General features: G+C 46.6%; 1 protein-coding gene across 3 annotated transcripts in view; it reads right to left on the reverse strand.

Annotated features, from left to right (window-relative positions):
* Positions 1-4,898: 4,898 nt before the first annotated feature.
* The window catches only part of LOC109918085 (carbohydrate sulfotransferase 9-like), a 71,119-nt gene continuing 61,690 nt past the window's right edge, over positions 4,899-14,327 (reverse strand). For all 3 annotated transcript variants that reach the window (XM_048596241.1, XM_048596240.1, XM_048596239.1), the window contains exons 4-5: positions 10,168-10,205; positions 4,899-6,976 (exon numbers count right to left, since the gene is read on the reverse strand). In XM_048596241.1, coding sequence (XP_048452198.1) covers positions 5,948-6,976; positions 10,168-10,205 — 1,067 coding nt within the window. In that variant the 3' untranslated portion in view covers positions 4,899-5,947. The remainder of the gene's footprint in view (positions 6,977-10,167; positions 10,206-14,327) is intronic.

Raw genomic sequence — 14,327 nt, forward strand, 5'->3', positions numbered from 1 at the left:
CCTAGACTCTCGCGCAAGGGAAAACAACCTTTCTGCATCAAGTCCCATAGAGTCTTTTATTTCAATAAGGTCGCCTCTCATTCTTCTAAACTCCAATGAGTACAGGCCCAACCTCCTCAACCCCTCCTCATAGGACAGTCCCTCCATCATCGGGATCAGCTGAGTGAATCTTCTCTGGACTGTCTCCAATGTCAGTTTATCTTTCTTCAGATAAGGGGCAGAAAACTGTTCACAGTGTTCCAGCTGTGATCTGACTAGTGTCTTGTGTAGTTTTAGCAAAACCTCCCAACTTTTATACTCCATACTCTTTGATGTAAAGACTGACAATTCATTTGCTTTCCCTACTACCACCTGAACTTGGATGCTAGCTTTTTCTGATTTATGGCCAAGAGCTCCTAAATCTCTCTGTTCCATAGCTTCCTGCAGTTTTTCTCCACTTAAATAATATTCAGCTCCTCCATTTGTCCTGACAAAATGCATAACCTCACCTAATATTCCTAATATTCCATTTCTGAAGAAGGGTCTCGACCTGAAATGTCAGCTTTCCTGCTCCTCTGATGCTGCTTGGCCTGCTGTGTTCATCCAGCTCTACACTTTGTTTTATCTAATATTCAGCTGCCCAGTTTTTGCCCACTCATTCAACCTGTTTATATCCCACTGCACAATCTTTGTGTCACTCTCATAACTTGCCTTCCCAGGTATTTTGTGTCACAGCTCAGTCTAGTTTGTTGATCAGTCCTGTGAAGGCACTGTTTTACTATGTTGCTGTATAAATGCAAGTTGTTGTTTTATTTGCTGAATTATATTAATGCATACATCAATCCTGGAAATCGTTCCCTAAAAGCACTGTGTATGGACCGTCAACTCCCCGATGAACGTTAATGAAGGCAGCTCACCATCACTTTCTCGAGGGCAGTTAGGGATGAGCAACAAATGCTGGGCCAGTCAGTTACACACACTTCCCATGGGTGAAGAAAAGGAAGGTTAGAGTTCTGAGAGAGTGAATATAAACATCGCCAGCCCTATTACTTGCCTCGTGTGATATAGGGTCGTCTATAAAATGATTTTGAGTGTAACATTCCTTGGAGAGCCTCTTGCCAGATGACATGAAAATGTATGGTTCTTTCCAACTTGAATTCAAATATAACAGAATCAGAATCACAGGATTGTGACCAAACTAGTATTATTTAGTGCTAATATCTTGCCTTTTAAGACCGTAAAAAAAAAGGAACAGGAGTAGGCTCAGAAAGAGTAAGAACTGCTGATGCTGGAGTCAGAGGTAACACAGTGTGGAGCTGGATGAACACAGCAGGCCAGGCAGCATCAGAGGAGCAGGAAAGTTGATGTTTCGGGTCGGCACCCTTCTTCAGAAAGGTAAAAGAATTCCAAAGACTTACTCCACTCTGAGAGAAGAAATTCCTCCCCAGCTCTGTCTTTAAAGAGTGACCTATGATTCCGAGATCATTCCCTTTTGTCACAGACTCTCCCACAAATGGAAACAACGTTTCTGCATCTACCCTGCCAAGTCCCCTAGAGTTGTGTATGCTTCATTATGTTGGCTCTCATCTTGTGAAACACCAACAAGGCCCAATTGACTCAACCTCTCATCATAAGACTGTCTCTGAGCTGTTGAGACAGTCACTGGGTGTCCAAGAATTCTTCACAGTCTACGGAGTATGTTTGAAGTGTCATTGGTGTTGCAATGTTGCTAATGTTCCAGCAGCCAATCTATACACAGTTCGCTGTCACAAACAGCAATTTGTTAAGGACCAGATATAATCTGCTTTTACTATGACTAAAAAGTGAGCAGGACATCAAGGCTGAATCCCTTCTTACAAAAGTAACTCCATTTTACAACCAGACCTCGCTTTACTGTCCCAAAACAAAAAGCAGTCCTTCCACCTGTGCACTGCACTCTCTCATAATGCTGCACTGGAGGTTTCTTCAAGACTTTAGTTGTGAAGTCCAAGAGTGGGACACAAACTTACAACTTTACGACTGCTACCAACAACTCATGGCTGATTGTAGCAAACTCTGTGTGTTTGCAGACGCCCAGACTCTGATAGAATTAGCTAAAGTTGACTCAGTGGTGTTGAACATTGACAGCCAGTGAGTAGGTTTTGTAAGACAAACACTCCCACCATGAGACTTGGCAGAGTTACTGTTCAAATATTTACACACATACACTGCCTTTGCTGACACATATCACTTGCTCTGGTAACCATGGGTCACTTCATAGACTCATAGAGTCATACAGCACAAAAACAGACCTTTCGGTTCAAATCGTCCATGCCGACCAGGTATCCTATATAAATCTAGTCCCATTTGCCAGCATTTGGCCCATATCCCTCTAAACCCTTCCTATTCATACACCCACCCCAATGCCTTTTAAATGTTGTAATTGTACCAGCCTCCACCACTTCCTCTGGCAGCTCATTCCATACAGACACCACCCTCTGTGTGAAAAAGTTGGTCCTCAGCTCCCTTTTAAATCCTTCCCCTCTCACCTTAAACCTATGCCCTTTAGTTTTGGATTCAAAAGACCTTGGCTATTCATATCCCTATCCATGGCCCTCATGATTTTATAAACCTCTATAGGGCCATCCCTTCAGCCTCTGATGCTCCAGAGAAAATAGCCCCAGCCTATTTAACCTCTCCCTATAGCTCAAACGCTCCAACCACGGCAACATCTTTGTAAATCATTTCTGAACCCTTTCCGGTTTCACAATATCCTTCCTACAGCAGGAAGATCAGAATTGCACACAGTATTCTAAAAGTGGCCTAACCATAGAAACAGAGAAGACAGGAGCGGGAGGAGGCCATTCGGCCCTTCGAGCCTGCTCCACCATTCTTCACAATCATGGCTGATTGTCCAACTCAACAGCCTAATCCTGCTGTATCCCCATAACCTTTGATCCCATTCACCCCAAGTGCTATACCTAGCCGCTTCTTGAATACATTCATTGTATGGAATCAATGTTCTGTACAGCTGCAATGTGACCTCCCAACTCCTATACTCAATGCACAGACTGATAAAGGCAAGTGTACCTAAAGGCAATATGAATGGGGGACTGCTGATTCCCATGGGACTACAGGCTGCACTCACTCATCAGACACAGATGATGGCATTGAGTCGAATGTGACAGTCCCCACCCTACAGGCAGGATTGAGAAGATGGGTCCTACATGGTAACCACAGCTGGTATAAGAATTGAACCCACCTTATTGGCATCGCTCCACATTGCAATGTGAACTGAGCTGGCTGACCCGAACAGAATAAATCCAATGGCATCGTATGAAAATATAATTCATTTTATTTCATTACGACCATTACGACGGAAACCAAACAAAACTGAAATGAATTCCACATTTGTTATTAGGTTTAAACCCGAAGAAAATTACTCATTATTAGTTATTTTTACAACCAGGATTGTAACTCAGAAATATTGAAACCAATCCTATAGTAACTTTTAGACTGAGACTTTTCTCCTCTGTTATCTGGGCCCTATTTAACTCGAGGGTCAGGAGGTTTATACAATATGGGTGTCCCAGTCCTGGTTGTCCCCTCCTCCACACCCTACGCCACTACCCACCAATCCCCCCCCATCAATCCCTGTCTCACTTACACCTCTCCACTTTTAAATACTGACAGGGCGGTTCGCAGTACCACACAAATTCCCCTGCCCCAGGAGTCACCTCAGTGCGACCGGATTGCCCTGGGTTAGCAGCAGCAGCAGCGTGTGCTATCATGGCTTCATCAATGACCCCAGAAACTAAAGTATTGAAGGACCGAGACATTTGACAAATCTGAAAGAGGTCCTTGTGGTCTTTCAGTGCCTTTTGTGATTGGCACCTGTGGTCTCTTGGTGACCTATGGTTCTTTAGCAACCAACTCTAACTCAATGATATGAGGTTGCTCATGGAGATACAAGTGTTGCCATGACCTGAGCAGAACAGGGCTAGGAAAATCCAGAGTTCACGGTTGCTATAACTCATGTGCCTGGCAACCATGAAATTGATACCCAACTGTGATGAATTGGTAACGAAGGAACAATAGAAGCTTAGACTGGCACTGTGTATAATGGTTATACTCATGGATTTGCCCTTTGGAAGATTTGACTAATGACTGTGGAGATGAGAATTCAAATCCCAGCACTGCTGCTGGGAATATCTAATGTCAACAAATTAAATTGACTATGAATAAAAGTTAGTGTCAGTAACTTCACTCTGATCTCAGGCAGCACCATACTCCTACAACAGCATAGGGCTGCTCTCTCATTAGACAGATGTGACTAGTGGTGGTTTAGATCATAGAATCCCAACAGTGTGGAAACAGGCCATTCGGTCCAACAAGTCCACACTGACCCTCTGAAGAGCACCCCACCAGGACCCATTCCCCTACCCCTGCATTTCCCATATCTAACCCCACCTAACCTAAACATCCCTGGGCACTATGGGCAATCCACCTACCCTGCACATCTTTGGGCTGTGGGAGGAAACTGGAGCACTCAGAGGAAACCCACACAGACACAGGGAGAATGTAAAAATTCCACACAGACAGTCGCCCGAGGGTGGGATCGAACCTCGGTCCCAGGTGCTGTGAGGCAGCAGTGCTAACCACTGAGCCACCTTGCCTCAGGAAAAGGGAGAGGTGGAGAAGGTCAGATCTTTGTGATAACCACAGCTGGTGCAGGAATTGAACACATGCTGCTGGTGCTACTGTGTGTTACACACCAGCTAACTGAGCTAACACCTCTTTGTTTGAGCCACCAAGTAACTCTTCAATTGTTGTAAAAACCAAACTGGTTCACTAACAAAAACAGAAGTTGCTGGAAAAGCTCAGCAGGTCTGGCAGCATCTGTGGAGGAGAAAACAGAGTTAACATTTCGGGTCTGGTGACCCTTCCTCAGAACCCTGGTTCACTAATGTCCTTTTCGGTAGGTAAATCTGCCATCCTTATGCAGTCTGGCCTACATGTGGCTCCAGACAGATAGCAATGTGGGTTGATCTTTGACTGCCCTCTGGAATGGCTATAGCCATGATCTCATTGAAAGGCGGTGCAGATTTTAATGGGCTAAATGGCCCACGTTTGCTCCTAAGACTTATGGCTGAGCAAGCCACACAGTTCAAGGGCAATTAGGGATGGGCAACAAATGCTGGCCTTTTTGGAGACACCAATAGCCCTGAGTGAATAAAGGAAAACCCAAGCACCTTTGGAAAGGGCAACTGGGGAAATCCAAATCCCCTCAGCTGGTCATGCAAAGTGGGAAAAAGGAGATATTCCAGGATGATTAAATACTCTCTCCCTTGGAGAGATTGGAAAGAAAGGGTTAGGAATATTTGTCACAGAATAGATTGCCGGCTGCCAACACCCACTTTAGCAGGCCCCTTACAATTTTCTCCATCGTTTCCTTTCCTTCTCTGAAGATATTGATTCTTGTCCGCGAGGTGGAAAGCCTCCATGATTCTCAATGGGATGACTACTCCTGACACGAGAGGTTTCCTGACAGTGAGACCGGGCAATGCTGATCAGTTGCGGACTGCATCACAGCCAGCATTGCTCTGTCTTCGCACGGCAGAGCAAATCACCCCTTCCCCAATTTGGGAATGCCCAACGCAAAATGTTAACCCCTCAGCCTGGAATAACTCCATCAGCGGAGGACAGAATTTCAGTCTTTTGACCCCATCCACCTGATTGTTGTTTTGGGTTTGAGCAGCACTCTGTGTTTATCTTCGAAGGAACTGGGCAGAGAGTGGGGTCACCACTTTCAATTCCATCACCCTGTTGTTGGACAGAGTGAAAGAAAGAGTGAGAAAACACTTTGAAGGCTTAAGGTTCAAATACGATTCCACCTACAGAAGATATTAAAATAAGATCTACATCACAGAATATATTAAGCTTTCCTGATTGATAAATTACTACGGTTTCTCAGTCCCATACACTCGTATCAAAAGTGTGGCTTAGAATAGTTAAACATGAGGTAGTCCAGGTAATAAAGGTTATAGATTTGTTGCCTTTGCAAAGGTGGGATCTGAAGGAGATAGTGTTTGACGACTGCTGGTGTGGTTCTCTCATCGGTGGAATGTCGGTCTTTAAAACTGGGGAACTGGAGGTCGCGAGGAGCACCAATCAGCTTCAGGAAGTAGTTGGCGTCTTTCTCCAGATCCTCAAACTTCCCGATGAAGTCGTAATCGATGAGGCAGGGCGAGCAGAGCTGGCCGATGGGCTCCCAGTGGATGTCCATGCCCACAGGCTTCTGTTGGTCCAGGAGGTATTGGACAAACTCACTAAAGGTCACACCAGCCCCGGTGCCCAGTGCCTCAGCACTGGCATTGGCTCGGTACTTCCTGAGGATGGCCTTGCCGAAGACTGGGTGGTAGTAGACGTTGGGGTGCTCGAACTTATCCCTGAAGGCAGACACCAGCCTTTCCATGGGGTCCCTCACGAACAGCACTTTGGTGAAGCTGCCCAGGAGCTCGTAGGCCTTGTGCAGGCTGTAGCTGTCCAAGCGGTGGAGGTGTGTGCCGTAGTGCACAAACTGGTGGGAGATGTTGTGCGGGGAAGAGGCCAGGCCATTCAGTACCATTAGGACCCGCTTCCAGTTGGAGCACCCAGCCTTGGGTACCTCGCAGTACAGCAGCCTGTGCTTATCCTCCACATACAAGCGCGAGACAAGCCTGATCAGGGAGCGTCTGGGCTTGCTGACCTGATACTTCCTGCAGAAGTCAGCGATGTGTATCCTCCTCCTCTCGTGGACCTCGTCAGCAACCAGCGTCCTCTCCCCTCTCAGGCCCAGCGGCAACGGCTGGAGAAACCTCTTCAGCAGAAGGCTCCCCACCTCCCGCTGCTTCCTCAGAGGGGCCTCGGCCATGGGACGCGACCCGGGTCCAGGGACTGTCCCGGGGCTCAGACCCTTAGCCTGGTCATCTCCGGGCTCCACATTCTTCCCCTGGCTCTCTGTGGGCCCTCTCCTGACCTGTAAAAAAAGGGGAGAAAGAAAGGCGTAAGGTGAGATAAATGAAAGCTGAGGTAAAAGAAAGCTGAGGTAAAAGAAAGAACTGCAGGCAATGGAGATCTAAAACAAACACAACCAGAAATTGCTGGAGAAACTCCACAGGTCTGGCAGAAGGGCTGAATGGCCTACACCTGCTCCTACATCTTACAGTCATGGGAGATCAAGGCAGTGAACAGCCCAGGGGTCAGACTCAAGGGCAAACAATGACTAAGTGGTATGTTGAAGGGTCACTGGACTCGAAACATTAACTCTGTTTCTCTCTCTCTCCACAGATACTCCCAGACCTGCTGAGTTTCTCCAGCATTCTCTGTTTTTCTTATGTGTATGCTTTCAACGAAAGTTGAATTCTGATTGCCGAGTGCAAACAAAGTCCAGCCTAAACATCAGAAAACAGAAAGTACAAACTTCAAACCTTTTAAGCTGCAAAAAAAAATCTAATCTTGCTTCCTTATCTAAGGAAAGAGAGACTGATGTTGGAGGCAGTTCAGAGATGGTTTACTTGGCTGATCCCAGATATGGAGGGACTGTCTTATGAGGAGAGGGTGAGTTGGACCTGTACTCACTGGAACATGGAAGAATAAGACACAACTTTACTGAAATATATAAAATTCTTAGGGAACGTGATGCGGTAGATGTGGGAAGATTTTGATTTGACTTGATTTGTTGTATTTGGACTTCCAGAAGGCATTCAACAAGGTACCTCACAAAAAGTTAAGTCATTAGACAACAGTCCACAGTGTTGGATTTGGTTTGATTTATTATTGTCATGTACCAGGATACAGTGAAAAGTATTGTTTTGCGTGCTATCCAGACAAATCATGCCTTAGGTAAGTACATCAGGGTAATAGAAAAGAATGCAGAACATAGTGTCACACCTGCAGAGAAGGCGCAGAGAAAGATCAACTTTAATATACAAGAAATCGGTTCATAAGTCTGATAACAGTGGGGGAGAAACTGTTCTTGAATCTGTCGGTACGTTATTTCAAACTTTTGTATCTTCTGCCTGATGGAAGAGGGTGGAAGCGAGTATAATGGGGTGGGAGGTGTCTTTGATTACATTCCTTTCCCAAGGCGGCAGGCAGTATAGACAGCATCAATGGATGGAAAGCTGGTTTGTGTGATGGGCTGGGCTGTGTTCACAACTCTCTGCAATTTCTTGTGGTCTTGGGCAAAGTAGTTGCTGTACCAAGCTGTGATACATCCAGGCAGGATGCTTTCTATGGAGCATCTATACAAATTGGTGAGGATCCTTGTGGACATGCTGAACTTCCTTAGCCTCCTGAGGAAGTACAGGCTTTGGTGTGTTTTCTTGACTGACTGTTGCTTCCCCTTGTGGGAGAGCCTAGGACCAGAGGGTATAAATCTCAGAATAAGAGGTCACACAATTTAGACAGAGATGAGGAGGAATTTTATCTCTCAGAGGGTTGTAAATCTAATGGTAATGCCATTGAATGTCAAGGGAGGGTAGTTAGAAACACATGGAACTCTGCTAGATGTTTTGGGTGCTCCAGAAGCTGGTATCTCCAGTTGTGGAGGTGAGGGACCACACAACGGCTGTGATCCTGAACCCTACCCCCAGCCTAAAACGTTTGCGGGGTCATGGCCTTTGACAATTACATGGTATTTTGGAAGTTTCTGTACTGCATTTTCTCTCTGGGTTTTACACTTCGTGATGGTACAGATTAATAATCAATTAAACAAATTGGTGGAAGATTCTTAGTCACTGCTGTAGTATCTCAGATACGATATCTTTACCAGACTGATTCCTGGGGGATGGCAGGACTGATGCATGAAGAGAGATTGGAGCAGTTAGTTATATTTGTGAAGTTTAGAATAGTGAGGAGAGAATCAGACAAGAATCGAGAAAATTCTAACAAGTATGGAAAGGGCAAACACAGGAAGTATGTTCCCAATGACCAGGGGAGTCCAGAACCAGGGGGTCACAGTCTAAGGATACGGGGATGAAGAGATGAGGAGAAATGTCTTCACCCAGAGAGAGGGGAGCCTGTGGAATTCTCTGCCACAGAAAGTGGTTGAGACAAAAACATGGAATGTTTTCGAGAAGGAGTTAGATATAGTTCTTGGGGCTAAAGGGATCGAAGGATGTGGGGAGAATGTGGGAACAGGGGACTGAATTGGATGATCAGACACGATCATATTGAATGGGGGAGCAGGCTCAAAGGGCCGAATGGCCTACACCTGTTCATTTTTTGTATGTTTTTATCTTTCTATATTTCCACTTGTGAACAAAACTGAAATGATGAAATGAGTGCAATTAATATGAGACAGTCCCTAAATGTATCCAAACAAGAATTTAGGAACCGGGGTAATTTTCGTTTATTCATCAGTGTTGTGAATGTTGGACATTGCTGGCTGGGCCCAGCATTTATTGCCCCTTGAGAAGGTGGGGGTGAGCTGCCTTCTTGAACCGCTGCAGTCCAGGTGCTGTAGGTAGACCCACAATGCCCTTAGGGAGGGAATTCCAGGATTGTGACCCAGTGACAGTGAAGGGACGGCGATATATTTCCAAGTCAGGATGGTGAGTGGCTTGGAGGGGAACTTGCAGGGGGTGGGTGTTCCCATGTATCTGCTCCCCTTGCTCTCCTAAACAGAAGTGGTTGTGGGTTTGGAAGGTGCTGTCTGAGGATCTTTGGTGAATTTCTGCAGTGCATCTTGTAGATGGCACACACTGCTGTGGCCGAGTATTGATCATAGAGGGAGTGAACCTGCAAGTTGCCTTTCAAACCAGTCACCATCCTGACTTGGATCTTCAAATAGGTAGGTCACTACCACCTTCCTAAGGGATCTAGGGACGTGCATTCCACTAATGCCTATTACTCATGAACAAATAAATCAAAATGGAAGAGAACTTATTCACTGAGAGGGTGGTAAATCTTTGGGGCTATGGGAGCTCACTCATTGAGTGAATTCAAGATGAGGATGACAGACTTGTGTTACTAACAAAATCAAGGGATATGGGATAGCATGGAAATATGGCATTGAGGTAGATAATCTACTATGATCTGGAATGTCTAAGCAGAGTTAAAGGGCTGAATGGCCTACTCCTGTTCCTATTTTCTATGTTTCCATGCTTCTAACCTTCATGGTTCCTATACACAACATTGTACAACATGGTCATGAATGTCAATTACCTTATTAGTTTGGTCCTGTTGAATCTTGTATCTCAACACTGAAAGGAAAAACAGAAGATCAGGATTAATTATCATGTGAATAGAATCTTTAGGAATCAAAATGAATCTACCTTCCAAACCCGTGACCACTTCCATCTGGAAGGACAGGGCCAGCAGTTACATGGGACCACCACCCCCTGCAAGTTCCCCTCTCAGCCACTCACCATCCTGACTTGGAAATGTATCATCGATGCATCACTGTCACTGGGTCAAAATCCTGCAATTCCCTCCCTAAGGGCATTGTGGGTCTACCTACAGCACATGGACTGCAGCGGTTCAGGAAGGCAGCTCACCCCCACCTTCTCAAGGGGCAACTAGGGACGTGCAATAAATGCAGGGCCCAGTCAGCGACACCCACATCCCAAGAAATTCAAGTGAATAAACTGCCTCTGAAGGCGGAATTATGGCCTGGATTTTGGAGCAGCAGTGCAGTGAGGCTATCAGCACTTTTAGTTATGAATAAATAAATCAGAGAGCAATTTCTGGAGTTTACACATATGGTCTAAGCCCATGGATTAGAAAGCTTTTGCAAAGGCTTCACTTGTCATATTTCTGAAGTGTTTCGAGATGTCTGTTGCACACTGTTCTTGTCTCTGACACCCTATCTCTGGCTGGGAACCCTGCTGCAGGCAGGATAGACACAGCAAGACCAGTGTCATCTCTTGGCCGAACGGCCCTGGTATTGAGGTATTATGCGCTATGCTGGCTGGACCATCTTGCTGTAAGCCTCACACAAGACATCCACAATAAGGTCTCTACTTCGAACGTCAACACGCAAGTGGTTACCAGGAGGGAAGGGAATCAGTTCAAAAACATCCTGCAAGACTAGAATATCCCGACTGACCTGTGGGAATCTCTAGCACACAACCACCCGAATGGAGAAGAAACTTCCCCAAAGACTCATAACACTGGAGTGGAAGAAAGTCATCTCCCTCATCCAGAAGGGTCTGCTGCAGACGAAGAGTAGTGTAAGGGTGTAAGGCTTTGGGATGGCTGATGCTGAGGAGTGTTTTCAGCACCAGTGAGAATGATGATGATCTACAGGTCTGGGAGAGGATGAGGATGTGGGGAAACAGCTTAGGATCTTGAAGGATTATGACATAGCATCCACATCTTGCTCCATGTCTCTCTAACAATGTCTATCAAATCAGAGTAACTTGTCCCTGGTTCCCATCACACAATAAAACACATCATGCTAAAGGAAGAAGCCTCTTCTCATTAGACCACGAGTAGTTTACTCATTTACTACAACAAGGAGGCCCTGTAGAACGCTGGTGGGGGGTAGGATTTTTTTATGTGCGGGTCAGATGTGGGCATTGCTGGGCATTTATTGGCCATTCCCAGTTGCTCTTGAGGTGGTGCTGAACTGCTTTCTTGAACCGCTGCTGTCTATGGTTTTGTAGTTAGACCCACAATGCCCCTAGGGAGGGAATTCCAGGATTGTGACCCAGTGAAAGTGAGGGAACGGTGATATATTTCCAAGTCAGGATGGTGAGTGGCTTGGAGGGGAACTTGCAGGGGGTGGTGTTCCCACGTATCTGCTGTTCTTATCCTTCAGGATGGAAGTGGTCGTGGGTTTGGAAGGTGCTGTCTGAGGATTTTCAGTGAATTTCTGCAGTGCATCTTGTAGATGGTACACACTGCTGCTACTGAGCGTCGGTGGTGGAGGGAGTGGATGTTTGTGGATGTAGTGCCAATCAAGCGGCTGCTTTGTCCTGGATGGTGTCAAACTTCTTGAGTGTTGTTGGAGCTGCCCCCATCCAGGCAAGTGGGGAGTATTCCAACACACTCCTGACTTGTGTTTTGTAGATGGTGGACAGGCTTTGGGGAGTCAGGAAGTGAGTTTCTCATTATAGTATTCTTAGTCTCTCACCTGCTGTTGTTACCACTGCATTTATATGGCTAGTCCAATTATGTTTCTAGCCAACAGTGATCCCCAGGAACAAAATCAAAGTTGCTGGAAAAGCTCAGCAGGTCTGGCAGCATCTGTGGAGGAGAAAACAGAGTTAACGTTTCGGGTCCGGTGACCCTTCCTCAGAACTGATGGTGGCTGGGAAAACGTCAGTTTATATGCAGAAAGTAGGGAGGTGGGTGGGGTAGGGAGTAAACGATAGGATACAGCCCAAAGAGAGAGAAAGACAGTTGGACAGACAAAGGCGTTGCTAACGATCAGGCTGGGAGGGTGAGTAGTTGTTAATGGGGACTGTTAGTGACTAACAACAGGGGGTGTGTAGTGGCAGGCTATGTGATAACAAGGCCTGGTGTGTGGGGTGGGGGGCTGGGACATGGGAGAGTTTAGGCCCTAAAATTATTGAACTCAATATTGAGTCCGGAGGGCTGTAGGGTCCCCAAGTGTAAAATGAGGTGTTGTTCCTTCAGCTTGCGCTGGGCTTCAGTGGAACACTGCAGCAAGCCGGAGACAGAGATGTTGGCCAGGGAACAGGGTGGTGCATTGAAGTGGCAGGCAACAGGTAGTTCAGGGTCTTTTCTGCGAGCAGAACATAGATGTTCTGCGAAGTGGTCGCCAAGTCTACGCTTCGTTTCCCCAATGTAGAGGAGACCACATTGTGAGCAGCGAATGCAGTAGACTAGATTCTTGGAAGTGTAGGTGAAGTGTTGCTTCACCTGGAAGGTATGTTTGGGCCCTTGGATAGTGGGGAGGGAGGAGGTAAATGCGCAGGTGTTGCACCTTCACCAGTTACAGGGGAAGGTGCCGGGGGTGAAGGAAGTGTGGACCAGGGTGTGCTGGAGGGAACGGTTCCTGCAGAAGGCAGACAAGAAAGGGGAGGGGAATATGTGTCTGGTGGTGCCATCTTGCTGGAGGTGGCAGAAATGGCGTCTGATGATCTTCTGGATGTGGATGCTGGTGATGGTAGGTAAGGACTCACCTACCATGCTGCCAGACCTGCTGAACTTTTCCAGTAACTTTGTTTTTATTCCTGATTTACAGCATCCGCAGTTCTTTTGGTTTTTATTTAGTCATCCCCAGGATATTGATAACGGAGGTTTCAGTGATCCTACCATTGAATGCCAAAGGCCGATGGTTAGATTGTCCTTTGTTGGAAATGGTCATTGCCTGGCATTTGTGTAGTGTGAATATTACTTGTCATCCCAAACATGGAAATTGTTGCATTTGAACATGGACAGCTTCTGAGAAGTCGCGAATGATGCTGAACATTGTGCAATCTTCGGCGAACAGCCCCACTTCTGACCTTATGATGGAGGGAAGGTCATTGATGAAGCAGCTGAAGATGGTTGGGCCTAGGACATTACCCTAAGGAACTCCTGCAGAGATGTCCTGGGGCTGAGATAACTGACCTCAAACAACCACAACCATCTTCCTATGTGCCAGGTCTGACTCCAACCACCGGAGAGTTTGCCCCTGATACCCATTGATTCCAGTTTTGCCAGGGCTCCTTGATGCCGCACTCGGTCAAATGCAGCCTTGATATCAAGTGCTGTCACTCTCCTCCCACCTCTGGAATTCAGCTTTTTTGTCCATGTTTGAACCAAGGCTGTAATGAGGTCAGGAGCTGAGTGGCCCTGGTGGAACACAAACTGGGCGTCACTGAGCAGGTTATTGCTGAGCAGGTGCTGTTTGATAGCTCTGTTACTGACACCTTCCATCACTTTACCGATGATCGAGAGGAGACTGATGGGGCAGTAATTGCCCGGGTTGGAGTTGTCCTGCTTTTTGTGTACAGGACATACTTGGGCAATCTTACACATGTCCAAACTTACATTTGTCTTCCCTATTTCCTGCTGAAATTGCATACATATTTATTTAGAGGATCCCCAAATCCCTCTGTTCTGGAGCTCTGTGCAGTCTTTCTTCATTGAATATTAAAAAAAAGTTTAAAAGAAAAGATATCACTTGCAACAGTGCGGCGCTCCCTCAGCAATGACCCTCCGACAGTCGGCGCTCCCTCAGCACTGATCCTCCGACAGTGCGGCACTCCCTCAGCAATGACCCTCCGACAGTCGGCGCTCCCTCAGCACTGATCCTCTGACAGTGCGGCACTCCCTCAGTAGTGACCCTCTGACAGTGTGGCACTCCCTCAGCACTGACCCTCCGACAGTGCGGCGCTCCCTCAGCACTGACCCTCTGACAGTGCGGCGCT

The sequence above is a fragment of the Rhincodon typus genome, chromosome 4, assembly GCF_021869965.1.
Source record: "Rhincodon typus isolate 14 chromosome 4, sRhiTyp1.1, whole genome shotgun sequence".
NCBI lineage: Eukaryota > Metazoa > Chordata > Chondrichthyes > Orectolobiformes > Rhincodontidae > Rhincodon > Rhincodon typus.